General features: G+C 40.9%; 1 protein-coding gene across 1 annotated transcript in view; it reads left to right on the top strand.

Moving 5' to 3' along the window:
* LOC135310686 (mediator of RNA polymerase II transcription subunit 13-like) overlaps positions 1 to 21,190 on the top strand; it is a 31,912-nt gene that overhangs the window by 3,966 nt on the left and 6,756 nt on the right. Inside the window, 11 exon segments of the mRNA XM_064439568.1 lie at positions 524 to 703; positions 2,281 to 2,504; positions 3,102 to 3,294; positions 5,274 to 5,718; positions 7,187 to 7,406; positions 10,277 to 10,465; positions 13,318 to 13,541; positions 13,996 to 14,138; positions 15,793 to 15,951; positions 16,840 to 17,015; positions 19,246 to 19,401. Of these exon segments, the coding sequence (XP_064295638.1) occupies positions 524 to 703; positions 2,281 to 2,504; positions 3,102 to 3,294; positions 5,274 to 5,718; positions 7,187 to 7,406; positions 10,277 to 10,465; positions 13,318 to 13,541; positions 13,996 to 14,138; positions 15,793 to 15,951; positions 16,840 to 17,015; positions 19,246 to 19,401 (2,309 nt within the window).

The raw sequence follows: 21,190 nt of genomic DNA on the forward strand, positions 1-21,190 counted from the left end.
ATTTCTGAAAGCTTGATAAATTACATATAAAATACCAATAAGATGTTCGTCCTTAGACTTTGTGGTCTAAATTGTGTGAGAGTCTGTGGAAGTTCCCAAATCTGAAGCAGAGATGCAAAACGAATTTGACTATTGAGGGGAGGGCAGAACTATGGCGCCCTTTTTTTAGAGAAGGGTGTCAGCGGAAAAGAATTGCTCTGTATGAAAGTGTCACCAAGGAAAAAAAAAAAAGTTATTTTATAATCAAATATTACCTGTTTATGTGCTGAGGATGCTCTGACTTCTTATGACCCGAGCTGGACAACAGTAACATTGAAAGGGATGTGAAAAGGGCTGTGATGACAGCTTTATTTCAGTAACGTTTTCATAAATTCCCACATTAAAGGCTGTTAAGCTAATTAGAGTTGTACAAACGGGCTTTGTGAAGAGCAATGCGAAGGAACAATAAAGCCAAAAATACTGCCATCTCAAAATAATTCTTCCTGTTCCTCATTGAAAATGATTGCTCCTTTGTCGTTCGCAGTATTGGATATCAGCATGCTCTCCTCCAAGGACGTGGTGCGCATGCTGCTGTCGCTACAGCCCTTTCTCCAGGATGCTATCCAGAAGAAGTGAACGGGAAGGACCTGGGAGAACATCCAGCATGTGCAGGGACCACTCACCTGGCAGCAATTCCATAAGATGGCAGGACGGGGAACCTATGGTACAGATACCGTGTTATATGCCAACAGCTAAAATTAAAGCCTAGTTTCCTGGAAATGTGCGCTTTCTTCTGGAAATACATTAGAACAAGTGGGCTCTTTAGGGAGCTCCACACATGCCCCCCACCCCCCGCCTCAAATGCCTTAAAGGCTTTAATACTGTCGTGGAGGTTTTACCCTTCCAGACTGATGAATATTGAGAGTGCAGAAATGCTGGGTGAGGATCAGACTCCTGATCTGAATCTCTGTTTTGGCTGGTACTGAAAATAGCTGGTGTATAAATAACATGGAGAGGAAGCTGTTAGAGTTGTACCGAATCATACCAGGGAAGAGGGGTTTTCTGAGCTATACAAATACAGAAAGAGCAGGTATGCTTTCTCCACAAAGAGGTTTGCTTGTTCTAAGGTTTCCCATAGTTTAATAAGAAGTTTCAGTTTAAGTATCCCCTGGCTATAAGTGACACTTCTGGAAAATACAGATTAGAAAATAGATTTTGTATGTGCGTATTTGCAAAATAATGACTGACCTTTAAACACGTATTTCTTGCCTGCAATTTATTTCAGGATTAACTGATACAGTCTTGCTTAGTTGGTTTTTTTTTTTTTCTACAGTTCCATTGTGCTTTGCTTTATTTCCTCTCTGTTGGTATGTAATATATTGCTGCTTTCCTCCGTGGCTAGGCCAACTTGTGGTAACTACAGTTCCTGCCTAAAGCTATTCTGCTTCCCGAGGAGTACCTCTAATCTAATAATTTTGCCAGTGTTTGTAACTTTAAGAGTTAGGATTTGCCAGTTGTTACCAGAGAATAAAACCAAAATTACCATACAGTAAGTAGCAGAGCCTTTGATACAGATTCAGTAATTTTTACTGAATGTTGACTTTTTAATAAAGTTGGATTATATTCTGCAGAAACTCCTGGGTATATTTTTGCTTGAAACTTTCAACAGTATTTCTTCCAGTGAGCACAGTGTCTGGAGATACCAGGTTAGCCTGGGGGTGATCCTCTCAGCTGCGACGGCAAGTGCTCTGGAGCGCTTCCTATGGAGAGGAGCAGGAGGCAGCTTTTCAGGATTACGCTAACTTTGCCTAGTACTACATACCTGGGAATAAGTTTGCCTAACCCTTTTACATAGTGGTTTTGCACAACCAGGTGGAGGCAGATGAAGAACTGTAAACCGGGGATTTATGTATTCACGTTATTACTGTTGGTCGAATAGGAGCTCGTGAGATGTGGCTGTGGTTATGCCAAAGTAAAACCGTGAGATTAAGCCTCGGGAAGGGCAGTGCATGGATTTACAGTACTCTGAAAGAATTTTTATTGCAACTTTCTAGTCAAGTTTAAATGGTGAATATTTTTTTCCAAGAAAAAAGCCTGTGGGAGAACATGGGTTTCTCGGGCATGTTGCAGCCTCGGTATGTGTTTCCACAGTACGGTCAAACTTATAGGAAGCTCAGCACGGCGAGGGATTCGCTATTGCCAATTTTCCTGTACAAGAACCCGCTTCCTGCTACATCAGAGAACCCACTGCAGCTAAAGCAGTTACTTTAACATTTTTTCTTTCTCTTTTTCTCTTTGAAGGCTCTGAGGAATCCCCTGAGCCTCTTCCGATCCCGACTTTACTAGTGGGTTATGACAAGGACTTCCTGACAATCTCTCCGTTCTCCTTGCCGTTCTGGGAGAGGCTGTTGCTAGACCCATACGGGGGCCATCGGGATGTCGCCTATATCGTGGTGTGTCCAGAAAATGAGGCCTTGCTCGATGGAGCCAAAACTTTCTTCAGGGACTTGAGTGCTGTATACGAGGTTGGAAAGAGGAACCACACTGAATTATTTCTTCTTGAGTGTCACTTCTGCTCTACTGCATGTTCACTGGGAGAAATCCAGGGTTTTTAAAGCTACAGTTATTTGAATAAGGATATCTTTCATTTTGAGGACTTTCTGCACTTTCAGAGTCCAAGAATGCTATCTAATGGAGTTATACTGGGATTCTGTGTGCATTTCAGGGTGTTTGTTGCCATCTGCTCTTTCCAGTACACATTCTCTTATTTTACAGAGAATATAACACAGTTGCAACCTAATGCATGAAGGCCCAACCAAACTAAAGAGCAAGGAATATAGATTAGAAGAACTGATGCTTTCATGTAACTGCTAGGCTGGAGATAAAACCACTTTTCTTAGCATGTGCATAGTGTACTATTGAATATGTAAGACGACTCTGTAACCTCAGTTTGGCTGTAAGTGCAGTTCAAGTTAACAGATAAACATAGCCTTTCATTTTTATAGTTATTAAGAAGCCACCAGATCTGCGCTGGTAACAAAGGCTTTATGCTACAAACCGGTCTGCATAACTTGCTCAGGTGCTTGGCACCTAGTTACAAGCATTTTTCCTTTCCTCACCAGATGTGTAGACTTGGCCAGCACAAACCAATCTGCAAAGTGTTACGCGATGGGATTATGCGGGTGGGAAAGACTGTGGCACAAAAGCTAACAGACGAGCTCGTGAGCGAATGGTTTAACCAGCCTTGGGGCACTGAGGAGTGCGACAATCATTCCAGACTCAAACTTTATGCGCAAGTTTGCCGGCATCACCTAGGTAAGTCCACCACGGTTCTAGCAAGGCTGTTTCATTTTCTGTAGGTATTTTAGAGATTATTTGCAGTAGGTGGAAACAGGGCTTTTTCTTAAGGTATGGACTATGACTGTTTAAGAATAAAAAAGGTATTATGAGGCTTTGTCTTAATTTCTTCATCTTTCCATGTTAAATTGGCCTACTTTAGAAAGTGTTGTTGTTTATCAGTCTGGTGATCGTGTCAGAGATTCAAAAGCCAGTTCTTACCTCTTTAGAAAAGGCGTTTTGTATGTCTGAGAGATGTTCTGCACAAGACTGACTGTATAAATTGATCTGGTTTAGATGCTAGTGATACGTGTCATCACACCAGTGTGACAGAATGGCATAGATGATGCCTTCAGGCATAATATTTATGTGAGAGGGGAGTTCACTAAAACTCTGCAAAGGAAGAATGAGCTTGACAGAGGTGAAAAAGAGAAAGGAACAGTATCCTTGATGGCTGGGGCCTCGATCTGCTGGGTGTGGATACTTGGATCCACATTTCCCTGAAGCATGGTCTCCTCTGGACCTCACGTAGGCTTATTTCCATCCTGAAACAGTGACACATTTTAAAAGATCAGGTTTTTGGGCGTGTTGTTTTGTTATGGCAACCTGCTGTATTTGTTCCTTTATAACGTAATGTCAGGTGTGCTTGTCTCATGAAGGAGTGTAGAATGTAAGAACATGAAAGGGTATAAAGTTTGGGCTACTGTCGGAAGACTGGTCCTGGCTGAGCCTGGATGAGTCCCTGGACTTATCTCACATTGCTCCCAGATTTCATCTGGGGAGGGACATGGTGGTTCCATTCCAGAGTGGATCCAGAGGCAACAGAACGTGTTGGGTATATGACTGCGAAATGGGATCTTAGTACAAGACACAGACCCATCCAACATGTCACTGGAAATACATTTGCTGAGGCAGTGCCGGTCAGCAAGACAGGCAGTGATCACAGAACACCAGCCACTTAAATGTTTCATGCTTGACCTGAAATGTGCAAACTAATTTTTTTGTTTCAAAAGAGCCAGGAACTTTAAAGTGGTTTCTTGAAAAGTGCTTACTCCCTTTGCTCTGGAGAAGGTGTGACACTTCTTAAGTCTGCTTACTTTGAGGACTGGTGATCTGGTTTTGGAAAGAAGTTTAAGCGAACACATCAGCTGGGCAGTTCTACAGACTGCTGAATACTCACCCCATCCTTTGAGGAAGGTTTGGCAGAACAGGCTACGACTCATCTGTCTGAAATGACCCTCATGTTGCCTCATGCGGTCTGCCTTTAGTTTTAATTTACCACGGAACTGGGAGGGAGGAATTATTACACTACTTAACATAAATACCCCAGGCTTACATGCAGAAATATGTAGCATGTGCACAGCCAGTTGAGGAACTGGGCTGTTCAGCTCACACCTGAGGCATCTGGCAGGGGCAGTGTTGGAAACGTCGCCTGCTGGCAATTTACCACCTCTGAGAGTAAATAAATATTCATTTACTTATTTTTTATACATTTATTACTTAAAAATAATCACACTGATATCTCTTCCGATACCGAGGAGCAGAAATAACTATATTAAAGTTTGCCATCATTGTAGCTCAGGTTAAAAGGACTTCTAGATTTTCAGTTCGACAAAGGTAACCTGTAGTAGATTGCAGACCTGAACGCTATATAAAGCTGTTATTGCAACACAATCTAGCCAGAGATAGTGACGTGTCAGTAGCAACTTTGATTCACAAGGCTCCGCAAAGTCAGTCCTGTTTTTAAAGACATTTGATTCATATCAGTTAGAAGTGAAACCCTGAAGAATTGATTCCAAAGTAAATATTTATAATGGAGATTATATTCACTTAGCATCTGTATACTCTTAGAATATTCTAAAAGCACAGAAGATACTCTATGGCTTTATGGTTGACGCAGTTCGCTTTGATCTGACAGACTGTCATTAATCTCCTTTCCTCTTTATATGCTCTTTCAGCACCTTACTTAGCCACTCTGCAGCTTGACGGCAGCCTATTGCTGCCACCTAAGTACCAAACCCCAGCGCCAGCAAGCCAGACACAGACAGCACCTGGGAACGCTGGACCTGTACCCTCAAACTCAACATGTCTTTCAGCTGCTGGGGCACCACCAACAGGCAATTCTTTTAACTCCACGCCCAGCGGTGGGACCACAAGCCTTCCGGCAGGAAGTAGTTCATCCTCTGGATCCTCTGTGCCACAGCTGTCAGCATCTTCTGCGACACCCGGCGTCAACCAGATGACCACTACCTCTACTCCAGGGTTTAGTGGGAACATTGGTTCAGGGCAAAACACCAGCACTGGGGGAAGCACAGCAGACCGCTCGCAAGGAAGCACAGGTCCTGGAGGAGACACAGAACCGGGCCAAAACGTACCACAGCAGCAACAAGAAGGACAGGAAGGGTAGGTTATTCAAGTGCTCAGATAATGCAAAGTACTTCTAATTAAATCCACTGTTCTCCTGTTTTCATACAACTCATAACCCTTAAGCCTTATGTAGATCCTTGAAAGGAGAGGACCCTCTGGCGTGTGTAGTGCTACTGACCAGCTGCAAATGGAGTGGGGCCCGTTTTTATTTGTTTGTAACAGTTACCAGTAAAGGGGACTTGGAAAAAACCAAACCTCCCCTTTTCCATTGCAAGAAGCAAAGCTTGACTCAGCTGCGCGGCTGCGGGTGTTGTAGTGGCGTTTGAGGTACCCCACCTGGCCTGCATTTGCGGTACAAAAAACCCACGAGGTGTCTCGCAGGCTCCGAGCCGTGTCTGCTAGCTCGGTCTCACATGTGTCAGCTACTGCAGGATATCTCATGTGGCACTGAATGCCTCTGGCCGTGGGCAGCTCGATCACACACGTAATGCTAACCGATACAAAACGCAATGCAAGTATTTTTTCCTAATTTTCTTGCATTGCAAGTACTGTTTTGCAAGCAGGGATACTGTGAGGTCAGGAAACAGGATTATGTTGCTGTTACTTCAAAATAAATTTTAGCAGCACAATTTTTTTTAAAGACTTCTTTATAAATAGTCATCCATCAAACATAAAAATTAGGAAAAGGTTTTTTAACATCTTATGTAAGTAAATTCTTGAGTGAACATGTTTTTCATTACTCCCATAATAATGCATATTACTAACAGTCATGATATATGTTACGGAGTTCCTGTATCTTAAGTGAAAAGCCCACATCCTGTTGTACTTCGGGTTATCCTTAAGACATCTGTTCGCTGGATCTATGCAAAATACCATTTTATCAGCTGCAGCATGGTTTCTGACCAAGTAAGTCTGAGCTGCTTTTATCACTTACAGATGTTGAGCCTCCCGTTCATGGCTGAGGCATGGAGGAGTGTTTTACCACGTAAAAAATGTTCAGTTGCTCCCTCCATTACCAAGGGAACCTTCTCTGTAACTGCACAGAGGACTTCAGTCTCCGTGGATATTTCTTCAGAGCTTTTCCTCAGTTCTCAGTTCCTTCAATCCCGCTTCCCTCCTACCTCTCCCAAAAGAAAACCCTCAACAGCACCACAAACCAGGCATGCACAAACATAAAAAGAAAACTCACAGAGCTAATATTAGTCAACTTTTCCATATTCTTCAGACGTAATCTATTCTGATTGCATTAAATGAGGTGATGTTAGACTTTATGGTAAGTATCCGTAATGCATAATTAATAACAGGTATTTTGGATTAAGAACTGCTGTGAGTAGAAGTCGTCTCTCTGTCACTGTTGTCATGTTTTTCAGTTTTGCCTCTGAACATGAGAGTCGCTCGGTATGCCCGTTTCTCCTCCTCTGCTCCAGCCTTGCACACCTTTACAGAAAACCAGTGATTAACGATTTTGACTTGCCTGTGAATCTAACGACGTGTGTGTCTGTAGTGTTACAGAGAGGGAGAGAATAGGGATTCCCACTGAACCAGAGTCTGCGGACAGCAATGCCTATCCTCCAGCGGTTGTCATCTACATGGTGGATCCTTTTACCTATACTGCAGATGAAGAATCTGCCTCAACCAACTTTTGGCTGTTAAGTTTGATGAGATGCTACACAGAAATGTTGGATAACTTGCCTGAGAATATGAGGAATTCTTTCATTCTCCAGGTAATTCTACCTTCCTCTATATATCTTCACACTGGAGGGCCATTCTATCACAGCATACTTGCGATACATGTGCTATGCTAAAAGATACAAAATGGAAGATAATACATAAAATTTAGGTGACGTTTACAAATAATTTTGTTGACAGTACAAGGCTATATATTAAAAAATACTTGCTTTTTTTTTTGATGAGGGTATTCATTTAAGGCAGCCACGGTATTCTTGCATCAAATCTGTTGCATGGTTCTAGCAATCGTATCTGCTCGATGCTTCCTGCAGAGAGGTTTCAATTATTTAACTTGCAGCTTGGGTTGCCGTTGCCAAAAAATGTCCAGTTGCTCCTTTGATGGCTTTGCATGTTGAGTTGTTTGCTTTTTATATTCTCTTGATTTATACCGTTTAATCCAAAAGAAGTATGTGAAACCAGGCATTTAATGCATAATTTCACTATTGTGTTGTTATTATCTGCTTCTTAAAAATAATTTAGTATGTAACTTGGTGTATAATAATAGTTACTTACTATGGAATTACTTAAGAATCGAATTGGTGTAGTCAGAAGCAGAGCTTGGCCTGTTGCCCAGACTGCCTGCATCTTGCCATGCCTCCTCTTTCACAGTGGCTCAGTCTAAATAAATGGGGGGAGAATGGGAGGCCAGACGTTCCTGGCTATGCATGTACGTGTGCAACACATGCAAGAAGCAGCATGTGAATGATTTCTGTATACCTTATTAATGTATGCTCAACTTGGCTTGAAATGACTTTAATTTAAATGATTAAAAAAAAGAATTACAAGTTACTCTAGCGTCTCAAAGTGGGCACGGAAAACATTTGTCACTTTTGGTAATCCTGACCGCATCGTTCCCTGCAATGACGGGGGAAACTGTCACCGAAACGTTTCAGGCTTGGGGATGAACTGAAAATCAGATTCACGACTTCATATTCGGGTAGGCTGCAGGCAATTTAATTGATTCAGACCTGAAGATACTAAAGAGAAAATAGCCACCGATATCACTGATATACGTCTGAAATACGGGAACACGCGAAACTGTAGATTGAAATTGTATCTCAGTCTGTATAAGACAACAAATGGGCGTAGCAACTCTTTCTAAGTACTGTTTATTTTCTGGGCACTTACCATTTGTTTCCCAAAATATGTGGCATTTTGCCAGTTTCAGTAAAAATATTTAACAATTTTCAATAAGTAAAGGGTAACAGGATATAGTTACCAGCACAATATTCTCACAGCTGTACCATAGTCTACACAAATATACAGTTACTTCAAAATAAATCAAACCCAAATGTTTACAGATTTATTACAATTCTTATGTAGAATGGAAAAGCCCAGCTCCTGAAATTCTTGGATACAGAAGTTGTCTTTTAAAAACACACGGTCGCATTTAGTAAGTAGAATATGCTACCAAAGTAACGATGGCTCAGGCAAGAACCATAGAGTAGTAAAAGTTTTGTGATACTGAAGTTTTATTACTGCTGAAAATATTTGTCAGAAGAATCTGCTTGGGTCTCGTAGTGTCAGATACAACATAAATATTTTGTATTGACATTTCTGCTCCAAAGATCTCGCTGCTCAAAAGCAAATGTGTCCACAGCCGTGAGTGGGGCATTGTATTTCTCAACACGACATTAAAAAAAAAAAGAGTTTACAGGGATTTAATTATGATTTTTAAAAGTATTTGAACTGAAAAGATTATTTTTGTTATATTTTCTTTACTACTGAGGAATGTCGTGTCATTTCTCCTTCATGTTCTTGCTGTGCAGCTGGGTCTTAACCACCAAACTCAAACCTCACAGGCAAATCTTACTGTGGTTCTGTTTCTTGCTGGTCACACAGGTAAATTTAAGTGTCTTCCTTCGCATTACTTTCTGAAACAAATAAAACTGAACAGCAGCATAAGGTTGCTGAGGTTCTGCTGTCTGCTAAATTGAAAAGGAGAAACAACCACACACATCATTATAATAGAAACTTAATTCTGCTCTCTATGGTCGTCTTTAAGAACGACCCCGTGGTGCTGATTCCCACACGAAGAGCAAACAAATGCTGATTCTAACCACAAACTACGGACCAGACCCGCCTCAGCGCAAAGTTCAGAATACTGACATTATATAGTAAAGGCTACCTGCAAAGGAAGGTGTTGATCAGGAAAACACTTTTTAAAAAATTAAAGGTGTGTGAATATTGGTGTTTGGTTTCACACTGAGTATTAAAAAAATTAAAGTTAGAACTACCCCCAGGCTTTAGGGTACTGCTTTTAAAAGCCACTAGTAGTTACTGGTTCTGGTATACTATGGGAAATGTTATACATGTAATTAATTATGTGCCCTTCCCAAATTGCCGTATGAATGAAAAGTGGACTTCAGAAAAATAAGACTTGGCTGGGAAAAAAGATGTGGTTTGTTGTTTTTGGTTGGGTGATTTTTTTTGTTTTCTCAACTCAGCGATGTTTGTATCACAGAAACCAGAATTTGTTTAGTTTCTAGTAAGCTGTGTTAGTCAGCTTTAGAGCAGTATCATAACTCAGTTATTGTTATTATCGTATAAGAAGACTCTCCCGTTGTAGTGGACAGTAGGAGTTTTAGCTTTCTGGGAGATTTTGCAACCTTAAATATATCGTTAGAATGGAGACAGCGCCTTCGTGTCAGGGAACGTAGCTGCCGCTGAACGCTGCAGCCATTCACGCGACAGGGCGGCAGCCCTGATGGGGAGCTACGGATACTGCAATGCAAATATTTGAATACCACATACAAGGCGTCACGGTCGTTAAACGACTAATGAATGTGTGAATCTGGGTTGATATTAATGAGCACAGCTCTTGAAGACTTTTGCTCATGGTTTATTGTTTATATGAATTATATAGATTGTGCCTTGCCAGTACATGCTGCAGACAATGAAGGATGAACAGGTTTTCTACATTCAGCACTTGAAGTCTCTGGCGTTTTCAGTGTACTGCCAGTGCAGGAGGCCATTGCCCACACAGATCCACATCAAGTCTCTCACAGGCTTTGGGCCAGCTGCCAGCATTGAGATGACCCTCAAAAGTCCTGAGGTTAGTACTGGTGTCAGGAAAATGAAAGCCTGCTCATAAACTGTACCTGCTTTTCTCACAGTAGAGAAAATACTTTTAGGAGAATTTTTTTCAAGGCGTAGAAGACAATGACAATATAAAGGGAAAAGGTAAGCTAATACTAAATAGAAAATAGTAAGAAAACCATCAGATTACTCGCTTTCAGAACATTCTAAGCTTCTGGTTTTGAGTCGTAAAAGGTTGAAGTTCAGTGCAAAAGAAGAGAAAATGTGTGCTGTTACTTGCGATTCTGAGGCATTTTGTCGTTTTAGTCTATGGCACTCCCGCAAGAAAGTGTTTATGTCCAGTCTTTATATTTATATATGTATATATGAAATAAGTTCCTATGCCTAATTACAGACATTATATTAATTCTCTGAGGTAATGGAGAAATCCCCCTATTTCTGTGGGCTTATCTTTCATCTGTTTTTTAAAATGTAGATATTCAAGCCCTCTTTCTGGAATTTCAGGGGTTTCAAAAGAAGAATAATCCATCCTACTTTCCATGAATGTTTTTCATTCTTTGAAAGATAACAATGACTGTTTTATTTAGATTTAATGGACCAACTAAACACTTAAACACTTACCTTGGGATAAAGACGTGCTTGTCAGGGTTTAAAAACCTAGTTTCAAAATCATCAAAAAACCAACCTATCAGCACATTTCATTACTCGGGTAAAACCATAAGCTCTCACTGAAAATTTCTAAAAGCAGTATCGCCCCAGGCGTCTCCTCTTCACATTCTCTCCTCATGCTTCCCTCAAAAAGGTATCTGTTCAGCAGGATGGATTTTGCAGCAAGTTACAACAGTCACACTTCAAGCTATTTAGGTGTAAGGGGAAGAGCAATAAACTTGCAAGACCCCTGCAAGCATCTCCCTCCCTTTAATTAATGTTCCTGCGCTGTTGCCAGGCTGGTGCACTTCTAGAAAGTGACATAAGCAGAAATACGATACCCCTTAATGTCTCTAAGAAAACACTGTAACTTACTTTCCTCTAAGCTGATTAACTTGCACTTTGTGTTTCGTGCTTAATTTCCTGAAGGTACAAAGGACACCAAAGAAGGGGCAAACGTGCTCATGAGCAGCTTGCATTTAGCATACTTAATTCATCAGATGTCTACTTTTTCCATTTAACGTCAGTTTGCTCTCAGTCTGCACTGCAGATTTCCAAACTTTGCCTGAAAAATTAAGAAAATGCCCTGTTTCTGAATTATTGAGCATGTCTGGTCAGGCCCATAATGTTTTTTCTTCAGAGAAGTATTTATAAAGCAAAGATGAGTTTGGGGCCGACCATCTGGAAGGCAGCTTTGCAGGAGAAGACCTGGAGGTCCTGTTGGACGAGGTGAATGTGAGCCAGCAGAGACAGCCAGCGGCAGAGAGGGCTGCGTTCGGCAGGGTGCTGCCACTGGAGCGAGGGGGGCATTGTTCTCCTCTCCTCGGCACTGGTGAGGCTTCACCCGGAACATACTGCCTCTCGTTCTGGGCTCCTCAATACCAGAGACACAGACATACCGGATCCAGCAAATCCAGCAAAAGGCCACAAAGATGATGAAGGGACGGGAGCGTCCGGCAACAGAGGAGGCACCAAGAGACCTGCAGTTGTCTGGCCAGGAGGGCTCTGAGTGCATAAATTCCTGGTGGGAGGGAGTAAAGCAGATGGAGCCAGGCTCTTCTCAGTGGAATCAAGTGATGGGACGAGAGGCAGTGGGCGCAAATCGAAATGCAAGAAATTCCATTTAAATGAAAAAGCACAATAAATTTTTTTTACTGTAGGAGTGACTGAACACTGGCACTGGTTGCTCAGTCAGGCTGAACATCGCCGTCGTCAGAGATGACATCCAATATCTGTATGTGGGGATATTCAGAGTCCCGCGCAACCTGCTCTCACGCTTTGAGCAGAATTGGACTAGATGACATGGGGTCTCTTCTAGTCTCAGCCTTCTGTGACTTTGATGCCTTTTTTTTTCTTCTTTCCCTTTTTTTTTTTGTTGTTGTTGTTAAATAACAGCTGGATTTAATAACATATTGCTGTCAGAGTCTGCAGGAGGACATCATGTGTATTATTCACAATAGTAATTTGTTTCTGCTTATCGTTAAATGGTGTTGAATGGCCTTGATTTCTTATAACCTTTTCCAAGTTGGTTTTCTGATGGGCGAGGGGGAGTTTGTTAAGGAGGAGCACTTCACATGTACAACAGATCTGTGGAATTATGGAATCATAGAATCATTTAGGTTGGAAAAGAACCTGGAGATCAAGTCCGACCAATGTTCAGATTCAAAAACCAAAGTATTTCTGAAATTAAACTGTGCAGTGTAAGACTTAGGATTTCTGGCATCATGGCTGACGTTCACAAAAGTATGTTATACCTAATGCCTGGATAGAAAACTGACCCAGAGTCTGAGGTCTAGCTGGGTCCTCAGTACCTCACATCAGATTGTGCTGTCCGTTGTCCTGTAGGTATTGTGAGACGGGTGGAGGTGAGCAGATGCCATCAATTTTAGCAAAAGGATATACAGAATAACAGGCTTAAACTCCTGACTGCTTCAGACATTGGTATCGCCCCATCCAAAGACTATTCTCATACCTTAGTTTCCCTGTATATAAAAATTAATCCTTAGGTAAGTTTTGGAGGGCATCAGTTTTAAGTGGCAGAAACAAATGGTCTACAACCACCCTTTCCCAACATCTCTCTTGACTAAAAATGCCTTGAATTTTGAATATATTGTTTCAAACTCACATTTTTCTGCACTCGCTGCCAATCTGTGTTTGTGTGTTTCTTGTGTTAAATAGTTTTTGATAAATCTGCTGATGACTGTGTTGACTTTATTGCAGAGGCCCAGCCCAATCCAGTTATACTCTCCTCCTTTCATACTGGCACCCATCAAAGACAAACAGACAGAGTTGGGAGAAACATTCGGAGAGGCCAGCCAGAAATACAATGTGCTTTTTGTTGGATATTGTTTGTCCCATGACCAGCGTTGGCTTCTGGCATCCTGCACTGACCTTCATGGTGAATTGTTGGAGACCTGCATAGTTAATATTGATTTACCAAACAGGTAGAAACTTTTATTTTTTATGTTGTATCTACGTCTTTGGTTGTCATCCCTCACTCTTGTGAAGTTTCTTGCACATCCCTTCTAATGGTGTTTCCTGCTGATGGAATTATGATGATGTTGCAGTGATAACATTTCAGTTTGCACTTTTATAACTTAAAAATTGTAGAGGGAAAAAGTTCCTGTGTTACACTTGTCTTACAAATGCTACCTCTGAATCTCACCTTCCGGAACAGCTGGTATGTTGCTCAGCATATTGACACCTCTCGCGTGTCACTGCAGTAACAGTACTGAAAGCAGACACATACTTTTTCTGCTTCTTGTTAGTAAAAGTTAAGTTAGGCACTGCACAGAACTGCAAGAACTCCTGTAGAGGAGTTATATAGAACAGAAGTCTGAATATTGTCCTTGAGTCTCTTCTTACCTTTCCCCCCCACCTTCCTTCCTTAACCTCCAGGTCAAGGAGGAGCAAGTTGTCTGCCCGTAAAGTTGGTCTGCAGAAGCTATGGGAATGGTGCATTGGCATTGTACAGATGACATCGCTGCCTTGGAGAGTTGTCATCGGGCGGCTCGGCCGCCTGGGCCACGGAGAGTTAAAAGGTATGAAATGTCAGGGCTGTCGCTGCCTGTGGAATGAAGACATGGCCTTAGCATGCAAGGCAGAATGACTTACAGATCTGATCACAAACCTTTAAAGCCAGATAACTGAGAGGGATAATCCTACCCTGCACTGAATCTTTGTGTTGGTTTGCGTAAGCAATTTGCTTGTTTGTACGCTGGGTCTGACACTGCTCCCTCGTGGCTTGGGGATGTTGTGTGGATTAACTAGTATTTGCACGGTGTGTTTCCAAGTGGAAGTCATGGGTTTCGTCACATGTTAGAAAAAGATCTGAACAACAGTTATGCTGTCACAGAAATAGAAACAGGACTCAGTTCTGATTCCTAAACTTAAACATAAACTAAACAAAAAATTCTTGCAAGAAAAGTTACTGAACCAAAAAAAAAAAATCAGTTTTGTGTGCCACACAGAAAAAATTAACTGTTAATCAGCGTTACCCACAATAAGGTACTCTCTGCAGCCTGCAAAGAGTTGCCCCAATTTAGCATTCCTGACAGCTCTGTGGGAACTTAAAGGGAGATCTGGAGTGGTTTAGGTGCAGGTGCCCAAGTCCAACAAGGGTCGGCACTGCTTCACTTCACTTTAAATACATGCGCTGATTTAAATGCATGCCTTCATCATCTCTTCTTCCATTTCTAATGGCTGTGGCCACTACTCAGGTTTTGTCTGGTAACTGATTGGAAGAAAAATGGGATTCTGAGAGGGTGGTCTGTGTTATCCTATCTGCTGAGTTGGAACATGAAGATAAATTAGACAGGAGGATAAAGATATTTCATGGGTGTTTGTCCTTCTACATTAGTAACTGAAGGAGGTGTGAATTCCTCTGGTATTCATACTACATGTACCTGTAAGAGGTTCTAGGTTTCATGAGATGGGAAAAAAAATTGAAAAACCATGCACAATAAATAACAATTCAGTCTGAAAGCACAAAGAAATACTCTAGCGGGGGGAAAAAGCAGTAATGAAATGCCGTCTCCCGTATAGGACATGTGGGGAAGAAGAACCGTTGCCTGCCCCGGCACGGAGTTTGGGATCCATCACACATGTGGGAGTTAAATGGAGTGAAGGCAGTAAAAGAGATTAAGAATTTAATCAGCAACTCCCTTCCTCTGTTTGGACACGTAATGTCATTGAAATGGATAGGAGTAGTTTCTTCAATGTGTATCTGCACCTCCACTGAAATGTGCTTTAGTGTATTTTACTCGTAACAAAGTTTTGAACAGAATCAATGCAGTTCAGGAAAAAGATTTGTATGTAAAGGTAAAACACGAAAAAATCTTAAAAAACGAATCTTTATATGTTGCCCTGTTTCACACCAGAAAAGCGCCTCCTCTGCCTTACAGGTAGAATGAAAGGCTCATTTTTAAAGAAGTGCATCATCTTCAGTCATTTGTCAGAGTAATACAGTTAGCTCGTGGGAAAACCAACAAACTACCACAGAATAAAATACTCTGCGTAACTGCCTGAGTACCCGGTTTGTGGAGCCGCCCACCGTGCTTACGTGGGGAGGAGGCAATCCAGAGCAGTCCAGTGTTACAGAAACGCAAGGCAATAATTAATATTTTGCTATTTTCAAGCAAGTGCTGGCTATTTCAGGCCTCCATTCTGTTCTGTCATCATGTTTATTCATTTCAGACTGGAGTATTCTCCTTGGGGAAAGTTCCCTGCAGACAATCAGCAAACAGCTAAAGGAGGTGTGCCGCATGTGTGGCATCTCATCAGCAGACTCTCCTTCTATCCTCAGTGCCTGCTTAGTTGCCATGGAGCCACAGGGGTCGTTTGTTGTGATGCCAGGTAAATTTTATCCGACTATTTAAATGCCAATGAAACTTGTCTGCTTTTATCATACTTATCACATAAGCACGTTAAGTTTGGGAGACTTTGGAGTCCAACAAGAAGACCTTGGCTAGCATGGCTAGAAGTGGCAGAGAATAGGTTGAGCCAGCAGAATTCCCAAAAATACCACAGAGATGCTCCACTGGGAGTGTAGGCTTCTGGGGGAAAGACTGCTGGGTGCCACTGTCAAACGGATGACTTTGTAAGTGGGAGTAAGGGTAAAACCTACTTGCCTTTTCATATGCTTAAGTTATTTAAAGAGTTCAATTCCAAGCAGCAGTCCACAGAATTAAGTTGAAATAAAATTAGATGTTGAGGTTCCCTTTACCTACTTGTTGCATTACGTAAGCATGTACTTTCTAACGTGACAAATGACTCTGGTTTTTTAGTTTAGAAATAAAAGATTACTACATGGAACAAAATTAAACGAGCTTGAAAATTACTCATCAAGCTGAATAATTTTCAAAGCAGAGTTTTTGTAACGTGAGAAAATAGATGGCAAGTTGTGCTTTTTCCATGTCAACCAAAGGGGGTATATTGCATAATTATACGGATGTGTGTGTCTAAAAGAAATTCAACTTGCTTAATTAACAAGTAAATCTTCGATTAAGGGGCAGCAGAATGAAAGGAAAGGTGGGGCATTGTATGGAGACTCACAGAACTAAAGCTTATCTACAACTTGTTATCTTAATTTCAAGCTCTTCTAGTAATTTAATCTTTTTAAGAAAAGAACCTTTAAAGACTTGTATTAGCTTCCAAACCCAGTTTAGAAATTAACTGAATGCAGAATATATATTTTGAAGATGATGCGAATTAATGTCTCTGCCATTGCTTCTGTTCTGGAAGATGCTGTCACTATGGGCTCGGTGTTTGGCCGGAGCACTGCGCTGAATCTGCAGTCATCTCAGCTGAACACCCCTCAGGATGCCTCCTGTACCCACATCCTGGTTTTCCCAACCTCTGCTACTATCCAGGTAGCACCAGCAAATTACCCCAATGAGGATGGATTCAGCCCTACGAATGATGAGTGAGCGCGAGGGGTGAAACACTTGCAAGGGCTCAGCAGCCTGTTCAGAACACCAGCAGAGCTTTACCGGTCACGGATGAAAACTGGGTGGGCCGGCGTTCTCCCACGGACTCCGTACCACCCCCGCTTAATTTAAAGAGAACAACACTGTACTTTATAGATACAGGATGATAGACTGTGTTTTTCTGAGGTCTGTTTTCAGCTGATCATACTGATTTATTCCAAAAGTGATGTTGACCAATCAATATGCAAAATGGCACAGGCTATAAAATGCTTTTTCTTGTTGTTGTGACTTGACCAGGCCAACTTGTGTTTTATAGCAGCGGTTCGCTTCAGGCCCTGTTGTGTACAAAGCTTGAGAGGAAGGAGGTGCTTGCTTTAGAATTCTAATCTTCCTGTAACACAGGCGAAATAGAGCAACCTGAGAATTCTTTCTGCTGGCAAGGTGCTTTTTTGAGCATATTTAACCCTATAGTTTGTGTCAGCAAGACTCTGGTTAATACATTATATCAAAAAAGTATTTTCGTAACTAAATCCTTAAAAATTACTGTAAAATAATTCAAACCAAGAGTAACTACAAACATTTACAACAGAAGTACTTTATGAAGAGGGAAGGTATACAGTATAGAGAGGAAGAAAGGCCCACTATTTTTAATGATAGAGTCTTCTTTGATCTGTTCCTCCTGGAATTTCAGTGGGCCTCACAGAAGGGAAGTTACCCCTCTTAATACTTAAGCAGCTGTCCTTTCAAGGCCCCAGGATCCTGACTGAATGCTGTGCTGACAAATATTTAACCTGCATTAACCTGCCCTTTAGTGCTTCAGATGCTAATTAGAATCAGGTACAAGAACTGGCGTTTTCCAAAATGGTGTTAAATTTAATTTTCTTAACTCCGTTCTACTTAATGATTAAACTGCTTCCTATGCTATTACCCATCTCATTTATGCTTTGGAGGCTAAGCAGAGCATGACATTAGTTCTGTTTTGTTTACTGAGATTGTAGGACAGAATTTAATAAACTAAGTTAATTCATTGCTCTTGCAATCCCATATTTCTCTTCAGAAGGTGAAGAAAAACAACCACCTGCCTGTTTCAACGCTAGGACTTGAGGGGAAATTAGTTTGACACATGTTTTTCCATTTTCATGTGGAGTAAATCCTTCTTTTTCAAGATAAATTAATTATAATAGGTAGAAATGCATGACTTTTAGGGTTCCATGTGTTTTAGTATAAATTTGGCTGCACTTCCAATTAATCCAGTTAATTCAGACAGCTCCCACTGTCCCTTTCTGTCCCCTAAGATGTACTTTAAATGTCATTATACTGTTTAAATGTCTTTGCCTGCTGAGAGATCTGGATAAGGAAAAAAAAAAACCTAGAAACCATATCGCGATGCTTGCAGTTTTTTGCTCTTGTGTTTGTACTGGCTTAGCTTTCCATCACGTAAATTATTCATCGCATCATAACCTGTGTTTCGGATGACTGAGTAATGGAATGTGCTTCTCAGAGAATGCAAACACGCTTTCACTGTATCTTTACGCCCTTCCCACATGTCAACATGAACCAAATTAAAATAGCAAGTTCTGATAATGCAACTGTATTTAATTTCTGTGATGAAAGTAAAATATCAACAGCTGCGTTGCAGGAAATCCTGGTGCAGTATTTGAAATAACAATGAAAGTACGTGGCGTGTGAGCGTGGAGCAGGCCTTGCTGCCCTTACTGAGTCCCTGAGCAACACCCTTGGAGCTGCTAGGGCTGCTCCCAGATATTTTGAGCAAACGTGCCAGCGCGCTGGTGTGTAGCACTAGAAGCCTGAAGAGCAGCACCTGCTGAGGGTAACATACGTAGGTTTGTTTAATGTATTTCAAGTATTTTGTTAATGGATTTCTGTGACCAACTGCAGAGAGGTGTCTTTTTTTCTGTTGCAAAATTCAATCTGGAGTTTTAGTAAGCTCGTAGGATGGGATTTTTGTTAACTTTATGGCCATTGTTAAAATTAATTATTTTAATAGACATCTGCCAACTTTTCCTTTCAAGTCTGTGGTTGCAGTTAAAGGTACTAAGAAGGATTAAACAGTCCAGTGTTTATCTCTGCTTTCATCTGCCTCTAGAGTATGTAAAAAAAAAAAAAAGAATGATAATAAATTAAAGGGAATGGTAAATTACAAAAAATTCCTGACAAAAATTAGTACAGCACATTGGAAATTATTTTTCTTTCCTTTTCAGATGACATGTTTGACCTCCCGTTCCCAGATGACATGGACAATGACATTAGAATTTTAATAACAGGGAATCTTCACTCCTCACCAAATTCCTCCCCAGTTCCTTCCCCTGGATCACCATCTGGCATTGGAGGGGGATCTCACTCCCAGCATAGCAGGGTAAGGCTGTAGCACCTCAGGGCATATGCTACTTAAAATGAAACATACAAAAGATTCAAATCCTCCAACAAAATTGTTTTTTTCCTGTAGAATTTCCAACATAATTATATCAATAGCAAGCAGAAATTAACGTTAAAATTGAAGGTGCTTGTTAAATTCTGTTGCAGAAGATGTGTCTGCCCTGACTATTTACACCTCTGAAGTTACCTGTTAGTGTATCAGATAATTGAGAGGAAGGGAGAAGGAGGAGGAAAAAGCTTTGGGTGTGTGTGGCAGAGCCACATCTAGTGACCCTGTATAAATTTAGCCTGTACTCATGCGTTTTTTTGTTGTTGTTTTATTATTATTTTGGAAAATCCTATGGAATGTTGCTGGCACAAAGTGACAAGTCTTTGAGAGAAAGGAAGACATGACAGCTCTGTTCACATGAATTTCTAGGGGAGGCAAGAAGGGAACCCTACACATAGAAACTCCGCAGGTGCTGGATGTTTATGCAAATGTTGTTTCCTTAGTAAAAATTAGCCCAGAGCACATAGTGTTTGTAAGTTATTTTTGCTTGAAGTGGCTTTTCTAAAGTCAGTTCCAACACCAGTGATTACTTAAAATGCAAATTATTTTTCGTAATTCAAGGTATTTTTCTGAATCAACTTTAGCATAATTTGGATCATGTTCGATGGAACTCTTCTACTCATATGCTTAATTGTGTAAGGTACCTAGCCGTACTCGTAAAATGGTTTCCATCACAAATATGTAGAAGTTTGATGCTTCATAATTTCCTCTGGAGAAGTTTTATTCTAGAAAAAGTGATTTTAAAGCAGTACCATATTACTTGTTTACTAAATAATACAGTATTTTATTAAAGAAACAGTCTACTTTTATACAAGAAACAGACAACCCTGTGCATTTAAGAGGTCTGGTTTAGTGATCTGTAATAATTTAAGTAACTGCATCTGGATCTGTGACTGTCGGCGGTGGCAGTAAACAGTGTCATCAAGAGAAGCTATAAATCTGGTATGAAAGGAAGTAATGAATAGGTATTTAGAGGAGGTATACGTACAGCTATTTGCCCATGAATGATGCTGCTCATTCAGCCTCTGTAAGAATGCGGTACATTTTTCTAAATGCAGATAAGGTATCTTAAGAAAATAATTCTTGCTCCCTGAAAATGACTACCTAAATGGTGTTGGCTTCACCACCTGGAAGGATGAAGTGTATATTCCTTGCAACCTCCGCCAAAGTGCCTCAATGGTCAGCTCAATACAGTCTGTGAGTGAAAAATAACTTCTGCATCAGCCACAAAAATGCTAGCACTGTATTTTGTAATCTCAGTATGCAACCACCTTACCTTGTGTTAATACTCCAACCCACTTTTCAAAGGCTAAATAATTGCATATTACTGTCACTTGTTTATTTCAAACTGCTATGTGGGCAAAACAGAAGTTTTAAATTGTTACTACACTCTCCGACCGTAAATCACAACTCATCACTCTTTACAGTTTGTCTCTGTTCTGTACCACTTTTAGAAATGTTTGCAAAACTTACTGTCAATGGAGCTCCATCCAAGTGGCTTAAGAACAGCACCGAAAGATTAATGACCAAAGAACTTAGAGACATTTCTAGATGACCCTGTCATAGTAATTCAGTTTAACCATTAACAAGGGCCTAGTAATTGATGTGTAATTTTTGCTTTTAAAAAAGCAACAGCGTGTGATCATTACCTTGTGGGTCGGAGAAGGTCAAGCCTTCGTCCATGTAACCGGTAATTGATTGCTGCAGTTTAGCAGTGTAA

Source organism: Phalacrocorax carbo, chromosome Z (assembly GCF_963921805.1).
Source record: "Phalacrocorax carbo chromosome Z, bPhaCar2.1, whole genome shotgun sequence".
NCBI classification, from domain to species: domain Eukaryota; kingdom Metazoa; phylum Chordata; class Aves; order Suliformes; family Phalacrocoracidae; genus Phalacrocorax; species Phalacrocorax carbo.